The sequence below is a fragment of the Procambarus clarkii genome, chromosome 27 (assembly GCF_040958095.1).
Source record: "Procambarus clarkii isolate CNS0578487 chromosome 27, FALCON_Pclarkii_2.0, whole genome shotgun sequence".
NCBI lineage: Eukaryota > Metazoa > Arthropoda > Malacostraca > Decapoda > Cambaridae > Procambarus > Procambarus clarkii.
In genome coordinates, this window is record NC_091176.1 from 1,449,117 (window position 1) to 1,468,452 (window position 19,336).

The following is a 19,336-nucleotide window of genomic DNA, read 5'->3' on the forward strand; positions in this document are numbered from 1 at the left end:
TGTGGTGTCGGGGGAGGAACATTAGGTTTTTTGCATCCAGGTCAAAATTGGCATGTGCTAATCATCCTCCGCACCTTAGTATGTTGTGATTGTTTGAGTCAAACCAAACACCTAGATTCTTTATTAATTTGTCAGGGAGGTTTTCACAATCCTTCCCATAAGTTTCAGTCTGGGCTCCCTTGACCCAGTACCTTAATGGGCTAGGAAATTGGTGTTTGATCCCCATTCTGTTCAGGAAATCAAATACTACTTGTGTAACACCTGGTAATTTACTTAATTCAAGTGTACTGACTAGGATCAATTGCCAGAATCCCAAGTGGAACTGGTGTCTCAGTGGGAAGAGAGACATTGGTCACTATGACTTGTGGCTTTTGCTTAGGTCACTGGTCACTGATTAGCCACTGAGGTCCATTGAACCACATTTTGGTTTTCGCTAATTGCCTTAACATCAGTCCCTTGGATAGATAGTCAGCTGGGTTTTCCTTAGTAGGTACATATCTTAATTTGTACCCTGCTGACAGTTCCTTTATTTCCCTAATGGGATTACTTACATAGGGAGTTTTGTTATTGTTATTCCTTGCCCACTGTAAGACTGAGTCATTATCTGACCATACCACTGTTTCTGTAAAGTGGAGGTTATTTAATGTTTTGGTCAGATAATGAGCCAATCTAACTCCTAACAGTAGGGCACTGTTAATTCTAATTGTGGCAATAACCGTTTCTTTAACGGAGCCACTCTAGCTTTGGATGTGAGCAGTGTCGCCTGTTCATTGGTAACTAGATAGGCTACAGTGCCATACGCCTTTCCTGAGGCATCAAAGAACACATGCAGTTTGATAGGTTGATCAGGGATTATAGTATTATGAGGAAACCTAAGGTTACTTAGAATACTTAAATCCGTTGTTAATTGCTGCCATTTTCTTGCAAGTCATTTGATAATGGATCATCCCAACCTATTTTAATTTGCCAGCATTCCTGCATGAGGAGTTTGCCCTTAATTAATATGGGACTTACCATTCCCAAAGGGTCAAACGGTTTGCTGACTTGTGATAACAGTTTTCTCATAGTTAAATAGGTGGTATCTGTTTTCACTGATTTAATAGTTAATTCATCTAAAGTTGTGTCCAATACTACAACAGGTACTTTTAACTTCTGAGGCACTATGTAATCGGGAAATTCATCTTCAATTAGTTGATTTAATTAGCGATTATTGGATGCCCACAACTGGAGAGGCATATTTGCTCCCAACAACTCTCGGTCAGCCTCGTGATATATCTCCAGTAGTTTTGTTCCATTACTGGTGGTCCTCTGGAAATTATCTACATACAGGTTATTGCTAATTTCAGTTTTATTTCGGCTATTAGACTTCTTCAAATGCATATCTAAGGTTGCTTGAAATAGAAACAGTGAAGAAGTAGCACCAAACAAAACTGATGCAAATCTGTATGTGACTAGTTCACTGTTTGTATCACTGGGATCCTTGATCCAGAGGAACTTTGTGCAATTACGGTCTTCTTCTTCTTCTTGTAGACATACTCAAAGGAACGGCTTACTAATGTCGGCCGTATACCTGATCAACCGGGCTGTGACACATACGTCAGGCTGCGAGCAGCCACCTCCAACAGCCTGGTTGATCAGTCCAGCAACCAGGAGGCCTGGTCGACGACCGGGCCGCAGCGACGCTAAGCCCCGGAAGCACCTCAAGGTAAGGTATATGCATAAGTTCCTATGGGAAATCTTAACAGTACAGCATAGAGCCTCTGAGTCAGGCTCAGACCTATTTGAAGGCAGTTATTCAACAAGACACTATTTCGTTTTGTTTTAACACTACAGTTAAACACGATCCTTATAGGTGTGGTAACTGAATCCTTTAGTATGGCATGATGATAAATTGTGTCCCTCCTTAGGATTATCGTTCTCCAGAAGTTCGACGAATTTATTGTCGAGTTGTTGAATCAATTCATGGTACAGTTTTAATTTGTCAGGTTTTCTATTTAAATGCAACATTTGTGATTTTAATTGACTTAGTGCCATGAAATGGTTTACAGGAAGTTGCTGATGGTCCAACTTCCATGGTAACCTGACCCAGGAGATGGATGGCAACTACCTGGCCAGGTCGGACACTTCTGAAGTCTCTCCGCTCCTAGCTAAAGTTTATGATGGACGATTGCTGGTCACCCTGCCTGGTGGTGGTTTGCCACTGACAGGGTGATGGTTGGATTTGCCATGGGGACTTCTCGGCCCCCAGTGAAGAGGACATTGTCGGCTGGTCAGGCTTTTACGGTGCCGGTGGACCATCTGTTGGTTGGTGTCACCCTGGTGGACGTGCTCTGTGTGCAGCTGTTGGACTTACTGGGCATCCAGCTGCTGCAGGGCAACCGTGCTGTGGTTAAGTTCCACCACCAGGCTGCCTTTCAGGCATTTCTCGGGTGGTATAAGGAGCGTGTTTATCTTCTCTCTGATACCGTCAGTTCTGTTAAGTGGTGAATCTTAGTGTCATTTTAACGTATGTGGCGTTGCATGGTGCCCCCCTTCGAATTTCAGGACGATCTTTTGACCTCCTGTTTTGAACAGTTTGCGACTGTGTTAAGTGTTCATTGGAACAAGGACCTTGCCAGGCACTGTGCTGGTATGCTTGATAGCTTCCGCACTCTGACATTGTTGCTAAAGTGTAGTGTACCATCGTCGGTGTCGGGTTCTGAGGCGGGTTCTAGTGCGATGGCCCCTGGGGCTGTTGAGCGGATGTGTGTAGGTGTCTGGTCGTCACCTGCACTGCGTGTAGTGAAGGATGTCCCAGTGTGTTATACTCAAATTCTGTCAGCTTGGGTGGCGGTGGTGGTGGTGGGTGCAGGTTCCCACGTGGTGGCGCAAGGTTAAAAAAAATGGCTGGCGCGGGAAGCTTCCTTCCTCCTCACTGATGAATGAGCGTTCTCACAGGAAAATATTGACCCTTACTTCTGAAACGTTGGCCTGGAGTAGTGGTTGATGGCAGGACCCCGGTCTGGCACAATATTTGATGCGTGGGTGGCAGGATGGCGGCTTATGGCGGTGGCGGTGGCGGCTGGAACACGAGGCGATGCTGGGTACTTGAACTTTTGTTTCCAGAAAAAAATTTCTGGATCCCACTGCTGCTACCAGTATTCGTTTGCCTTTTTCGGGTAGAAGGTAGACACAGTAGTCGCTTCTGTATATATTTATTGACTGAGATAGCAAGGTATATATCTGCCTAGCCGAGGTCCTTCTACTCTGAGTCTGTGAGGATAACTCCGGCTGCTGGGAGCATGCTTGATGCTCCTCTGTCTGGCATGACGTCAGAGGCCTACTCGCCTGTGATTGGTTACATTTCAACTGACAGAATTTGAGTATAACAAGTGGAGGTCCATGTCCCGCCCCCGCCTGTGGATGTGATCCCTGCTTCTGGGGCCGTGGGTACTTCTGTTTTGGAGGGGGTGCTTCGGCTGGGGGAGGTGCCTGCCATGCCTGTGTTTTTTGACGATTTTTGTTCTGATGCTTCCATACCTTTGCAGAAATGTGCGCGCCGGTGTTCTGAGGCTGTTTCCCTAGATGATGTTGACAGTTTGGGTGATGTGGCCTCTGTGGATTCTTCGGACGGTATGGGTGTGGAATGTGTGGATGCAGTGATGGTGGCTGTGCCTGCGGAGGCGCCTGGTAGAAGTGGGGTGGTGCGGCCTGTCTTGAAGCAATCGTGACGGGCTCAGAGTATGTCTCCCCTTCATGGTGTGCCCTCGGAGGAGGTGGGGGAGTATGGTGCTCTGGAGTCCCCACCATTGATGGCGAGGCTGTGAGGTGGCTCCGAGTTGCTTCCTGTGCCTCCTGCTGTTGGATCCCCGTGGTGGGGGGGTTGCCCATGGTGATCAGGATCTCGTCACGGTGCTGAAGAAGGATGTGCACCGGGGGGCCTCGGCTCCAGTGCCTAGTGGCAGGGATAATGCCACACCTGCATCCCCTGCGATTCCCCCTTCTTCATTGCCCCAGTCTAGGGGGAGCCTAGTTCAGACTGCCGAGGTCGTGACCCCGTAAGGGTCGGGTGTTGGGCTTTTCTCGGGATGCCCGGGTGCTTCCAGTCCCGTGGCGCTCTTCCACTATCTGGGTGCCGTAGATGAAGGAGTTTGTTTATGGGGTACCGGATAGGATGCCTCCACTGACGGCGCTGCCCGGTGGCCGGGCATCCTCTGCCCACAAAACTGCTGTGGGAAGCGTACTGCTTGAGCTTTCCGATGCAGGAGTTCCCTGGTAAATATTAGTCGACGTCATGGACTCAACATGCTGCCCTCCGGTGCGGCGTACTAGTGGTCTTACTACCTTATATTCTTAGGGCCCTGTGTTCATTAGGAACCCTGAGTGTTCAATTTTACTTTACGTACGGTTTTGAGTTTTAAGGCATCTGCTACTTTCTGTGTGACAAACGTCTTTTGTGATTCCTGATCAAATAAACCATGAGTGGTGATCTTGGACCTTTTATTTGTTAGGTGTAATTGAGCAGTGGGTAAAGTCCCATTATTGTCGGACTTGATGGTTAGTACATTTATATCCTGTCGTACCTTACAGTACTGCACTGTGGTAGAAGTTTCTTCTTCCACCTGGGGTTTGGGTGACCTAGGTCTAGTGTTCCCACACAGTACAGCATGATGTTGACCCTTATGGCACCTGTCGCATGTGTGTAGCTGTGTCGCACAGCTACACACCTGGGATCGTGTTGTTTTAAACCATGGGATCTACAACTGGGATCGTGTTGTTTTAAACCATGGGATCTACAACTGGGATCGTGTTGTTTTAAGCATCTGGTGCAGCTCCTTAAGACGTTTTATTCTGGAAGTACGATCAGGATAGATTTAGCAGCGATATGATGAATGTCCCCTTTGACAGAACAGTCTCTCCTTCCTACAGTAGTTTTAGGAGTCACCTCTTTGGGTGCCACATTGACTATAGGTTGGGAGGGATCCACTGCGTATGTACCCACACTGCTCTTTTACCATCTTGGAGTAGTAGTGGATGTTTCATGTTTATTAGTTTTGTTTATGGTACCTTTTGGTTTCACTGATTTATCGGTAGTTGACCTGTCAGTGCCAGATGTTATTCTGTCATGAGATTTCAGCCGATTGATAGTTATTCTTAATCCTCGAAAATCTCTTCAAGGGATACGATATCTGTCCTATAATGAGAGCAGATGGAGGCTAGAATATCTCTGGGAAATTTTCTCAGAATCTCTAATTTTAACACCCATTCTGCCTTAGGTACATTTATCTACCTTGGCACCAAGAGATTTGACTAGACACTCTTCTTGGAGTCTAAACTCTTGAAGAGCTTCAGGTGTCGTATCTGGTGTAGGCATTGCTCTCAGTTTATAGTAGGGATTAGCTATAACAATTTCTTTGTTACAATAATTGACTCCTTACAACTGTATGGTAGTATCATAGTCGTCTTCACTTGGAATCAGATGATCAATCAAGAATCAGATAGTCTTTGCTTCTCCCTTAAGGGTACTTCACAAATAAAGGAATTTGTTTGTTTTGTTAATGGACTTTTAAAGTTCACTAGTGAATCGAACGTGTTCTAATAACATTGAAAGTTTTCGTCATCTCTGCCATGAAATTGAGGTAACAATTTGACTTGAGAATGGTCCAGGACGGACCGAAACGTCGTCGTCCCTTCAACTTCTAGTGTGTGGTCTGGTCAACAAATTGAGGTAAATCAATGGCAAGAAGATGAACTTCATTGATTGGTTCAGGTATATTAGTTTCACTTGATGTTAGAGCATTTGGAGAAACAGAGTTTATATTTAATCGTTCTAAAAACTATAGTAATTTATCCAGACGATCTAGGACAGCCTCCTCAAAATGTTCCGTTTCAGCCTGGAAGGTGTCTAGTTTGTCTGGCTCAGCATTTTGTTGCACGAGGTTTTGAAGATAATTATCTGCAGCCTCATTAGTTCTGTAATTTTTGTTTAGCCACCTCTATGTTGCTTTCAAGTACTTTGACTGTCACATTTGACTGAGTTAACTGATCACACTTGTTAAGTTGTCCAGTCACATGACCTTTGTGACTCAGTGACTCACGTATGATCTGAGTTACAACATACTGTTGCTGGACATTTCGTCTGTAGCACAGTCTGTAATATCTCGATTGCGCAACCCCCGCTACTACCACTGAAATAACCATGCAATCTCCCCTCCTTCTATGGTAATAACAGATGCTCTACCGATCATGTAAGATGCTAACACTCGGGCTGTCATACGAGAATGTAAACCAGTAAACAAAGTACGGAGAGAGAGAGAGACAGAGAGAGAGACACAGAGAGAGAGAGAGACACAGAGAGAGAGAGACACAGAGAGAGAGAGACACAGAGAGAGAGAGACACAGAGAGAGAGAGACACAGAGAGAGAGAGACACAGAGAGAGAGAGAGACACAGAGAGAGAGAGAGAGAGAGAGAGAGAGAGAGAGAGAGAGAGAGAGAGAGGGGGGGGCAGAGTGAGAATGAGAGAAAGGGGGGGGGAGAGCGAGTGAGACATTAGTGAGGAAGAGGGAGAAACTAGTGAGGGAGAGTGAGATAGAAAGATAAAAATATTCGTAGTCACAGCCTTCGTACGAGTTACCAAGTAACGCTGCCACCACCCTGAGTACCGGACAGGGGACCAGAGTGAGATTCGTAGGCCTTGCAGATGGTATAAACCTACCAAGGACAGGTGTAGGGGACAATTGAATGGTACAAGGATCCTGGTCTGTCACTCGATTAATCCTGACCACTTGGGAACTATAGAGTACACAAGAATAAGGCAGGACACATCCAATACTAACACCTCAACAAGGGACAGACAGGGGGAGGAGTACTGGATAATTACGGACACTAGGTCACCAAAGGAAAAGGGGACGGTAGGCCCAATATCACTACGACACGGAACCATTAATACACATTTAATAACACTTGAAAATATATGACTATTTGAAATAATTAAATAGACACTTCCCTAACTAATTCCTACCAGAGGAAAAGGGTACTGAATGAGGTGCTTTGGTTCAAGAGAGCTGTACTTACTCGTATGGTGCTCCACAGTTCTCCTGGAGATGATGTTCCCTCCCTGAGTCCACTCACACCGTCCTACTGGGCTTAACCCACTCTACTGTCCTTCTTCCATGATCTCCTGCTCCCCAGCTAAACATGAAGGTTTGCATTTGATGTGGGGGTTAATCCCTGTAAATTATCATGACGGCATCAACTCTGATCTCCTCGTGACTCTGTGACCGTTGACCTGTCCCCATGGTTAACTTGTACAGAGGTGTAACTTTTCCATTGTCTGCCGCCACCTAACTGGCGCCGTGCCTGTGGGTTGTTCATGCTCCACGTGGCTTGTTCATGCTGTTATGATGTTCACGTTGCATTACTATGCACTGGTCTCTTTGTTAAAAATCTCCTGAATTTGGTTTGGTTGGCACCATGATTTCATAGTGGAAATTACTGGAAATAACTGGACATCGTACTGGCTCATAAACTTTGAGCAAATATTTGGTAATAATAGCCTAGGGTTATAATTTTCCGCAACTAGGCTATTTTATCCTACCTTACGTAGAGGTTAGCACATATATGTTAAATATACACAAAGATTTGAGTGGTACTTGGTATTCTTACAGGTAGCCCTAGGGTTAGCTCATCATAATCACCTTCGGATGGAGTAGAGATACTTTGTAACACTCAAAGATGAAATATATAATAATATGGTGATAAGAAATTAAATTTATAACACAACTCATGTTTAATAATAAATCCCACACCTCTAGGGGGGTCTGCACACTATTTAAATGTTGGTTAGGCTGTGCAATCTTTAGCACAACACTAGACAATTGCAGTCCAAAACTTACATCAGGTCAGCACAAATAATGGATTAGGCTACGTTGACCATTACTTAGTTCAGCTCTAGCCTAATATTGTTCTATCCCATATTTTAGGGTTAGCATTTATTTATAATACAGTAATGTGCAGAAATGGATTAGTGCAATATCTTATTTGGTTTTTATTATTTTATATTGAATACAGGAAATATATAGATATATACTATGTATGACCTTCTCACCACAACCTCCTATGGTGGGACCACTCAAGTGCTGCTGCTAATATTACTTATATAGTTGTGAGCTGTAGCTCCTGGTGACCTGAATATTCATCAGACCAGGTATTGAATAGCAGCTGTGGTCTTGTTCACTTTAATTGTTGATTGAGGTTGGCCATGTTAGACTAGGAAATTATAACAGGGAGAACCTTATAGTTTATATACACTGGCTATTTATGGATAGCCTAATTTTGACTATCCGGTTCGAAGGACCATAAATGTGGGAATTTTCCCAGCTGGTAGCTATTGTATATATTTATTGAATTAAATGGGCTGTATAATTGAGTAGACTGTATTAAATTATCTCCTACTGGGTTTACCCTCTGCACATATTTGGAGAGGTTATTTAATTATAGCCTATCGCCCAAAAATTATTGATGAATAGGAATTTGGTAATAATTATTAGTTGACTAAACTACTGGTTTTAATTTGAATACTCAATTGCCTTATCTGACTATATATATATATATGTCGTACCTAGTAGCCAGAATGCACTTCTTGGCCTAGTATGCAAGGCCCATTTTGCCTAATAGGCTGAATGATTTTCTATTTTTTCAATAAATTGTTTCCAATTAGTTTATTTGAATCATTAATATTATATTATATTAAGAACATAAATAATTGACTTAGTTATGTTAGTTTAGGTTAGGTTAAGTTAGGTTAGGTAGGGTTGGTTAGGTTCGGTCATATATCTACGTTAGTTTTAACTCCAATAAAATACAATTTACTCATACATAGTGAAATGAATAACTATCATTTCATAAAGAAGAAAAACTAGAAAAAATATATAAAATCAGGAAAACGGCTTATTAGGCAAATCGCGTCTTGCATAGTAGGCCAAGTATTGCATTGATCATTGTGTTTACACAATGTTCCATTCGTATATGAGCGTGTTTTTATATACCTTCTATATACATGCCACACCTGTGACAGATAAAAACATGCTTTTTTGAAAAACAGCACCATCTGTTGGACGTAAGAGCAACACATGCTGTAATCTCCAAAAGTTCTTCACCAATTACCTTGAAATTGACACAACTTTCCTTTCAAATACACAAATGTTTTTATATACCTACTGTTTAGATGCCACACCTGAAACAGGTAAAAACATGCATTTTTTTTTTAAAGCTGCGCCATCTGTTTCACATAAAAGCAGCACACGCTATGAAACACCGTAAAGGTGTTTTATTTAGTTTTATTTAATATATATATATAGTTCATGAGTCAGAGACAAGGATTTGAGAGGCGCCATTCTGTCGGCCTGAAACTCACACCTCTAAGCGTTAATGACCTCAAGTTGACCTGAGGTCAGCTCATGTGAATTTCACCTTGCTTCTGCTAATCTGATAATTGTAGCCTGGTAGCCTTCAAACAAGCAGCCAGTTTTAGGTGTGGCTTGGTAGAGAGCCTGGGGCTATCTACTTGTGGGCGGAGTTAGCTACTAGGTTTCACAATAAATACTGAGGGAGCTGTAGATTCAAGAGGAATAAGCAAAAGGACAACAGAGACAGCACAGCAGAGCAGGGCAGCAGACAGCCACCGAGATAGGCTGTCGGCTGGACCGGGGGGGGGGGGGGGTGGGCCTTCTCTATTCAACTTAGACTCAGCCCTTGGAAAAATAGATCAAGTTACTTGATACATTTTTAAGTTATAATATTGCACAACAGTTTAAGAAAAAACTCTTATAGGGGGGGTTACAATGTCTCATTACAATTTTATTGTCATTGTGTATTATATATATATATATATATATATATATATATATATATATATATATGTCGTACCTAGTAGCCAGAACTCACTTCTCAGCCTACTATGCGAGGCCCGATTTGCCTAATAAGCCAAGTTTTACTAAATTAATATATTTTCTCTAATTTTTTTCTTATGAAATGATAAAGCTACCCATTTCATTATGTATGAGGTCAATTTTTTTTATTGGAGTTAAAATTAACGTAGATATATGACCGAACCTAACCAACCCTACCTAACCTAACCTAACCTATCTTTATAGGTTAGGTTAGGTTAGGTAGCCGAAAACGTTAGGTTAGGTTAGGTTAGGTAGGTTAGGTTGTCGAAAAAACATTAATTCATGAAAACTAGGCTTATTAGGCAAATCGGGCCTTGCATAGTAGGCTGAGAAGTGAGTTCTGGCTACTAGGTACGACATATATATATATATATATATATATATATATATATATATATATATATATATATATATATATATATATACAAAAAACAATAATAGGGTTCATAGGAGAAGAAAAGATTAAAGTGTTCAGTGAGAATCCACAAGGTCTTCTCTGAATACTCATTATTTTCTTCTTCGAGGCTATGGGTCCCTACAATTGCACCAAAGGTGGTACCCCTAATATATATATATATATCTATAATATTTAAATTCATTAAGTCCCTTCTTGACAGGGTGCCGAGGTGCCTCCTAACGGAACCATCACATACAGCGACCGACCCTTCAGACTACTGGACGACACCGTGAGTTGTGAAAGAGGATACAACCCACAACTCTTGGGATGCCACTCTGTGTATAGGTTACAGCTGGCGGATGCTGCGAGTGTTGACCGATCGTCTGAGGCGAAGATGTCAGTGATGCTGAGAGTCGTTTGAGAGGAAGATGTTAGAGATGCTGAGAGTTGTCTGAGAGAAGCTTCCATCTGAGACGAAGCACTTCCATCTGCTTGATACCTGCTTCATGGGGTTCTGGGAGTTCTTTGAACCGAGGACCGTTGAACGTTGAACAACCGCGGACCTCTGATGTTTATACAGTGTTCTCTGATTGTGCCTATGGCACCTCTGCTCTTCACTGGTTCTATTCTGCATTTTCTTTCATATCGTTCACTCCAGTACGTTGTTATTTTACTGTGTAGATTTGGTACTTGGCCCTCCAGTATTTTCCATGTGTATATTATTTGGTATCTCTCTCGTCTCTTTTCTAGTGAGTACATTTGGAGAGCTTTGAGACGATCCTAATAATTTAGGTGCTTTATCTCGTCTATGCGTGCCGTATATGTTCTCTGTATTCCCTCTACTTCAGCAATCTCTCCTGCTCTGAAGGGGAAAGTGAGTACTGAGCAGTACTCGAGACGGGACAACACAAGTGACTTGAAGAGTACAACCATTGTGATGGGATCCCTGGATTTGAAAATTCTCGTAATCCATCTTATCATTTTTCTGGCTGACGCACTATTTGCTTGGTTATGCTCCCTAAACGTTAGGTCGTCAGACATCATTATTCCCAAATCTGAAGGGAAGATGTCAGTGATGCTGAGTGAAATGAGTCGTCAGGCAGACAGACTGTCAGACGAGTGTTTCAGTGTGTTCCTTCATTAGGAGATTCACTAATTATTTATGGTAATTCAGAAATCTTGTAAGTTTGCTTTTAATATGAGATAATTTGTAACTGCTGTAATTAGGGTAACATTGCAACTATGAAGATCATGAAGTTGCAGAGTGTGCGCTGTTTAAGTAAATGTAACAGTGAATTCGTGCAATAATATAGATACCGAGCTTCACTGTACTAACCAACGTATGTACGGTTTTATTATGTGTTTGACCAATACTTGTGGTGCTTATCAATATGTAATGAAATGAAAACATTATTATGAGTAAGTAAACAGATTCTAAAATAGATCATTACAAAAAATGACTGGTAAACAAAGTCTTAAAGGTGACATGCAACAAATTTGAACAGTTGTAGGAATAAAACTTATTATTCGTCACATTTGTGAAAAACAAAGAAATCAACTAGTTAAAAATAATTGAAAAATCAAGGAATTCAGTTAAAAATAGTCTAATAAAAAAAATCAACTAGTTAAAACAACAATCAAATATGTTGTTCAGTGCCTGAACAACATTTGGTTGTTCAGGGGCTGAACAACATTTGGTTGTTCAGGGGCTGAACAACATTTGGTTGTTCAGGGGCTGAACAACATTTGGTTGTTCAGGGGCTGAACAACATTTGGTTGTTCAGGGGCTGAGCACAATGCTTGCATCCTTCTTCATCTTAATGTTACAGGCAAGAATGGCCTCAACATGACATGAGAGGTCGGCACAGTGTTGGTCAGCAGACCACCACCAAATCTTAGCAAACACTCGAGTTAATCGTAAGCATGAGTGGTTAGAGCTGCCGGGCTCGTTAACCTTTTAATGAACTGCAGTAATGAAAGAAAATGCTTCTCCGTTATCGGGGACCTGAAGCCTGTTATAACACAGCGGACAAAATATGTTCAAGCAACATTAAATCAGGGTTATCAAACTTGTTTCAGTGTCAAATCAATATCGTATGTCCAGAGATGTCTTGACCGGGGGGAGAGGGGGGGGGGGGTGGCTAGACTTAACAAGGTCTTCCTAAGGTCAACAGCTGACTTTACCCAGGACAGTTGGTCCAGTCCTCAGTGACTATATACTTCTAGGTGAACAAATGACTGGCGTGAAGATCCCCAGGACGGTCCACAACAGTTGAGTAACTCACAGGTACCCGTTTACTGCTAAGCCAACTGATGTATTTGATGTAAAGTACTCAAACGCGTCGTCCTTCCCGGATATCGAACCCTGGAGTGTATGTGATTGTGAACCTCTTGAGTATTCAATCCCACCTATTGGATTGTCAACAAAGGCAGATGATGACCTCAACCATAATTAAAGTTACTAAGCATAAAATATTGTAGCAACTTGGTAATATAATGTCTCATAAGAAAAAACGAAATATAGCAATATTTTGATGGCCATTAAAATTTGGCTTAGAAATATAAAATCTAACAAAGTTATGTGCTTTATAAGGCAGAACAAAGGACCGTCCTTGATGGCATGAGCGCCAGTCACGTGCTCAAAACTAACTGGCCTGACTTTGAATAATCTAGAAATTACAGAAAATTCAATACTTGAAAAAAATTGTTGAACAAAGACGCTCTCTTTCTTATGACTGTATCAATGCAAACTTATATAATAAGTTCATTTTCTATAAAATATTGCAACATAACGGGGGATACATTTTGTATGCATGTTACCTTGAAGACAAACTGTGAATGTCTTCAAGTTTCCTTCAAATATCCTTCCCTTTTTATTTTGTCTAAGCTTTACCAAAATTGTTGATTTTATTTTCCATGTGACCTCTTAAGTGATTAAGGTTTTACAGTACCTTTAATTAAGACTACTCATTAGTAGTGTGGTGTCGGAGAGTAACTGTTGGGAGGGTTGCCACAGGTGAGCAGCATGCAGGGGGCGCTGGTCGACCACCTCACGCGGCTCTCAGACCAACTGTCCGCTCTCAGGATCTACTACTCCACCAGCCTCCACATGCACGCCCAGCAGGTTAGTGCTCCTCGCGCCACGTGTCCTCCTTCCTCCTCCACACTCATGCATATAACACATCCAGCACGGCACACACACAGCAGGACTCTGCTTGTGTGTTTTACTACAGGCACCCCATCCTGTTTTATGCAGTTTAACCGTGTTATTTATGGCAGGGGGCAGTATAACCCATTCCTCTGCGATAGGTGTCGTCGGAGGTTGCGTCGATGACTTCCCGGGTTGAACGTACGGTGCAGGAGATGCTGTCGAAATCTTCCCGCACCTTGGAGAAGCTGCGACAGACTTCCCTGGGCTACCTGGACGCCGCAGTAACAACTGTAACTTCGGCCGCCGTCGCCTCTGCAGAAGCCACCGCCGACCAGCTCTCTGCTGCTTTACACACCGTGGCCGAGCAGCTTGAGAGGAAACTGACTCAGGTAAGAGGCTCGGAGCTGCGATACATGTCTACAAATTAAGAGTACGTTAAAATGTACGATTGTTGGACCATTCATGTAAATAACCTATGCTGGTTATTTTCATGAACGGTAATCCAGTGATCACATAATGAAACGCAAACTGGTATGATAGACTGCAAATTACTGACCCAAAGTAATTAACCTAACCTAACAATAACAAACTCTGCCCCCAGACAACACTCATGCTTCTGATCTCAGTTTTAAGTCTTAGTTTTTAAGTTTTGTTTTCTGACCTCCTGCGCGATACACTGTGCGCATTGGGTGCTTTAGGCTCAGTATATACTAAAAGCTTCGTGTGAGCTTCGGCCTCACTCATGTAGGGTCGACGGTTCGAGTCTCCTAATGCCCAGGTGAACGAAACATTATATACAAGCTCTATATAGAAATCTAACATTCTGCTTGTAACTCATTTTGTATATATGTACTTTTTACCAATATAAAGAATTATAATTAATTAATTAATGATAAATAATAATAATAAACCAAACCGGACTCAAACTACACCGATCCATCTTCCCGGTGTAAGGGATCACCCAAACTGTTACAGCTTCTCTTTAGTAAGATTCGCGGGTTCCATCTTCGGTGGCTGTTGAGTTGTAACAAAATTTTAAACAAATTACTAAAGCATCTTTGTAATCTATTGTTGGATGGGCCTGTTTATGGGGGCCTGACAGCTGAGTGGACAGCGCTTCGGATTCGTAGTCCTGAGGTTCCGGGTTCGATCCCCGATGGAGGCGGAAACAAATGGGCATAGTTTCTTTCACCCTGATGTGCTTGTTCACCTAGCAGTAAATAGGGACTGTACCTGGGAGTTAGACAGCTGCTATGAGCTGCTTCCTGGGGATGTGTAACAAAAAAGGAGGCCTGGTCGAGAACCGGGCCGCGGGGACGCTAAGCCCCGAAATCATCTCAAGATCACCTCAAGATAATCCAAAATATCATTTTTTTGGGAAGAAATTTGATCAATTACAACTAAAAAACATTATATCGCTGCTTTGTTTTAAATTAGTTCTAATTTTAAAGATCCTTTATCCATTGATCCTGGAGCCATATTGTAGTCTCGTATCTGTTAAAGTGTTGGAGCTGTAATGTTAGATACGTGAGAGTACCTCACGCCACCCCTGACTGTCCTGTGGTTGACGGCCCTGAAGTCCAACACCGAACAAGAACTAAAACATTTTACATATGTTACAGGTTGAGAGAGTGGTGAGGGTTGCCACGGCCGGGTGTCCACCCCAGTACTCCATGGTGGACGGCTCCTGTCTCCTTCCTCTCCCTGGCGCTGACGCCTCCTGGCAGGGCTGCAGGAAACTGTGTAGAGACGCCGGCGGCGACTTGGCTACAATACCCTACGACTCCACCCTCCGTCACCTCTATTTGTTCCACACCACCAACTCCACACTTCCATCACCCTACTGGGTAGGTGGAAGACGGGTGGAAGAGACGTGGAGATGGGTGACAGGTGCTCCTGTTGTGGTGACAGTGGGCGCCGCTTCCTTTCTTGAGGAGGAAGATGGACACGAAGCCGAACTGTGTTTGATGTGGAAGGGTAATGGTGTGGAGCTGGTGGCGGCGCCATGTCACACTCCCCGTGGTGCATTGTGCCAGTACCCTCACTCCAGCCGTCAGTCATATCTAGCTAAGGACTCCGACAACACTGCTCTGGAATCAAACATGAATCCTATAAACTCAAGCAATCGTGTTGAAATTCCAGCGGAATAAATTAATTTAACTTTGTTTTCCCAAATAATTTATACTGTATTCGTTTTCTTCGGTGGACATTACATGTCGTATTTTCTTGATTATGCTGAGATAATGGGAAAAGTCATCTTTCTTGACTAATGTTACACAATCTGAAAATTAATGAAAGGAATTTATGGCTTCAACACGTGGTTCTTTTCCCATAAGCACAACTGTGCGAGTAAGGCGCATTCTGTGCTATCAGTTATAGTGGCAGAGAGAGTTTATAGTGTGGGAGAGAGTAGTGCACGACACACAAAACTGTGTACACCAAGATAAATAATGGATCAAGAGCATGGACGTCTGGTCTGTTCAAGAGAGATATATATGCTACTAACTTTGGAATTCAGTATTTTCCATTAAAGTTCAACTTTATTTACAAGTCTTAATCACTAGGCAATCAACAATGTAATAAATAAATAAATAATAATAAAGTAATGACAAATAAATAGAATAATGATATTTTACTACATCGTATAATTAATGTGATAGGCTGTCAGACTTTTATCAAATATTCATGTACCTTATTGCATGTAAGCCTAACTAATACACACACACACTTACTGGTGTGCTGTCACTCCTAGAGATATACTGAATGTTATGAGTTGTAGCTTATTGCAAAATTCTAAAAATATTTTTTCCCACAACTAATGATATGTAGTTTGTATAAGGCATGGGGATATAAGCGTTATATTGAGCAATTAAAACAAATGGATTATAACGTTTGCAAATAGTGAACTGACGTTGCTTTGTGCAAAGTTTATTGTACGCAAAGAACAAACACACACACTAAATTTACACTGTTCTATTGAGATATCCAAATATAGCAATTACACTAACTAGTAAGTGCTATATAGTCTGGTGCTTTCCCTTTATAATTGGAGCCAAAGAGCCTCCACTTACGGGTTCACCATAGCCCGTGCTACTTGGAACTTTTTGTTATGAGTAGCTGAATCTGAAACAACAACCACAACCACCCTGATAATTCCTTCCTTCCTGTGCGGACAGCACAAGGCTTTCGCCCGACAATGATTTTAACAATTAGACCGAAATATCGTTTCTTACGGCAGTTAACGACTTTCCTAACCCTTATCACTTCAGCTGCAAACTGCAACAAAAATACCTAAAATAAATTCATCTATATACTTGTAAATGTCCAATTATCAATTACTTAAATTTAAGAGTTTAAATTAGACCAATGACATAATATATTCGGAGCTTTGTAACTAATTTACGTACTAAAGAATATTTAAAGATGCAGGCGATGAGTCACAACGTGCCTAAGGTAAGTTGACCAGACCACACACTAGAAGGTGAAGGGACGACGACGTTTCGGTCCGTCCTGGACCATTCTCAAGTCGACTTGAGAATGGTCTAGGACGGACCGAAACGACGTCGTCCCTTCACCTTCTAGTGTGTGGTCTGGTCATCAAAATATTTAAAGATATCTTTATTTTCCACCGGAAGTTTGCCAGCTCAGACTATATAAAGGCTCTACTCTCACCCCATGTATGACAAACCATCCTGCGAGATGGGGATATTAGGTGAACCTAGCTAGCTTCGACGTATACTATATAGCCATATAGACTAGGATAGCAGCACAATGCTGTGTAGCCTATACTGTATATGCTTGTCAATAAAACAAAAACCGTGTTGTGCTGTATTAAGGCATATGCTAGGTCATCATGCTCCTCCCTTTTCATCACTATAAATATAACAGCATCCTGGAATGGCTAAATAAGTAATTCCATCAAAATTAGTAAAGAAGGATGCAGGATCACGAGGCTCCAAACGGACAAATGCCATCATCAGGCTCCGGCAGCCGCCCACCAGCGCCCCGCCGACAACGGGCTGGACACTGACGGGGTCAGGGGTGGCTAGTATTTACAACTATGGTATCGTGACCCCCCCCCCACACACACACTGGCCCTGCACAAAACACTATATATTCATTGACACAAAAATGGGTAAAATGATTAGTGTACATGTTATTTTTTTAGAAACATACAACGTATCACTCATTTTGATTGTGTCGTATCATTTTGTTCATTTATTATGCACGCTATTCCCATCCCGTGGGCGGGAGTGGACCCCATCCCGTGGGCGGGAGTGGACCCCATCCCGTGGGCGGGAGTGGACCCCATCCCGTGGGCGGGAGTGGACCCCATCCCGTGGGCGGGAGTGGACCCCATCCCGTGGGCGGGAGTGGACCCCATCCCGTGGGCGGGAGTGTACCCCATCCCGTGGGCGGGAGTGGACCCCATCCCGTGGGCGGGAGTGGACCCCATCCCCATCCCGTGGGCACAAGGAACCTTAAAATTAATTTACCAAAGCAACTAAAAATCTTGCCATGTTAGTAACACAGTTTAATGTATATATTATGTATATTCACCAATAGTCTTTTACAAGACAAGTGTTTCAAGATGTAGCTGAGAACAGTGTGCATACAGAGCAATTGACGTGTTTGGTGTGTTAGGGCGTCAGTAATGTTCCACACACACACACACACACACACACACACACACACACACACACACACACACACACACAGTGGACGACAGCTGTGGCAGGTGTGTGTGCTGTCGGACAGTAAACAAACTTTGGATATTTGGCCACGATTTCTGGCAGTACATCACTTTCAATGAAATATTTACACATTTCTTGAGCAATCATAATAATATCTGAATTTTGAGGCTTTGCACATTCAGCAACATAGTGATGTAACGTATAAGAGTAGTCCTGCTGACACAACGGTTGGTCACTAGCTGGTGAAGACTCCCAGAGGTGCGTGTAGCAGAGCCTGTGTACCCTCTGCTTCACCAGGTGGTGTAGACTCCCAGAGGTGCGTGTAGCAGAGCCTGTGTACCCTCTGCTTCACCAGGTGGTGTAGACTCCCAAAGGTGCGTGTAGCAGAGCCTGTGTAACCTCTGCTTCACCAGGTGGTGTAGACTCCCAGAGGTGCGTGTAGCAGAGCCTGTGTAACCTCTGCTTCACCAGGTGGTGTAGACTCCCAGAGGTGCGTGTAGCAGAGCCTGTGTACCCTCTGCTTCACCAGGTGGTGTAGACTCCCAGAGGTGCGTGTAGCAGAGCCTGTGTAACCTCTGCTTCACCAGGTGGTGTAGACTCCCAGAGGTGCGTGTAGCAGAGCCTGTGTAACCTCTGCTTCACCAGGTGGTGTAGACTCCCAGAGGTGCGTGTAGCAGAGCCTGTGTAACCTCTGCTTCACCAGGTGGTGTAGACTCCCAGAGGTGCGTGTAGCAGAGCCTGTGTACCCTCTGCTTCACCAGGTGGTGTAGACTCCCAGAGGTGCGTGTAGCAGAGCCTGTGTACCCTCTGCTTCACCAGGTGGTGTAGACTCCCAGAGGTGCGTGTAGCAGAGCCTCTGTTCTAGTCTGCTCACTTTATTGGCTGATACAATAACTGGCGTGAATTTCACTTTTCTCAGGTCTCATAGATTAAGTTGCAGTTCTCAACATATTACTGCCATCAAAGGCAACCAAAGATGATAATCAACTCTATGATTGCATGTTTCAAAACTAATAATGAAGCTTAAAACTTAATTAAACTTAAATTTGCTTCTACACCATCCTTACTAAATAAGTGACTAAAGGGTAAGCCATGAGCCCCTTGGTCTGTGAGGGTAATGTGTGGGTCGTGGAGAGTTCACCACAGCCCCGCCTCCACCACCT

At 43.1% G+C, this 19,336-nt stretch overlaps 1 protein-coding gene across 1 annotated transcript in view; it reads left to right on the forward strand.

Moving 5' to 3' along the window:
- The window catches only part of LOC123762711 (putative leucine-rich repeat-containing protein DDB_G0290503), a 35,088-nt gene extending 17,788 nt beyond the window's left edge, over positions 1 to 17,300 (forward strand). The window contains exons 2-5 of the mRNA XM_045749418.2: positions 10,549 to 10,617; positions 13,345 to 13,452; positions 13,638 to 13,868; positions 15,102 to 17,300. Coding sequence (XP_045605374.2) covers positions 10,549 to 10,617; positions 13,345 to 13,452; positions 13,638 to 13,868; positions 15,102 to 15,629 — 936 coding nt within the window. The 3' untranslated portion in view covers positions 15,630 to 17,300. The remainder of the gene's footprint in view (positions 1 to 10,548; positions 10,618 to 13,344; positions 13,453 to 13,637; positions 13,869 to 15,101) is intronic.
- Positions 17,301 to 19,336: the final 2,036 nt, after the last annotated feature.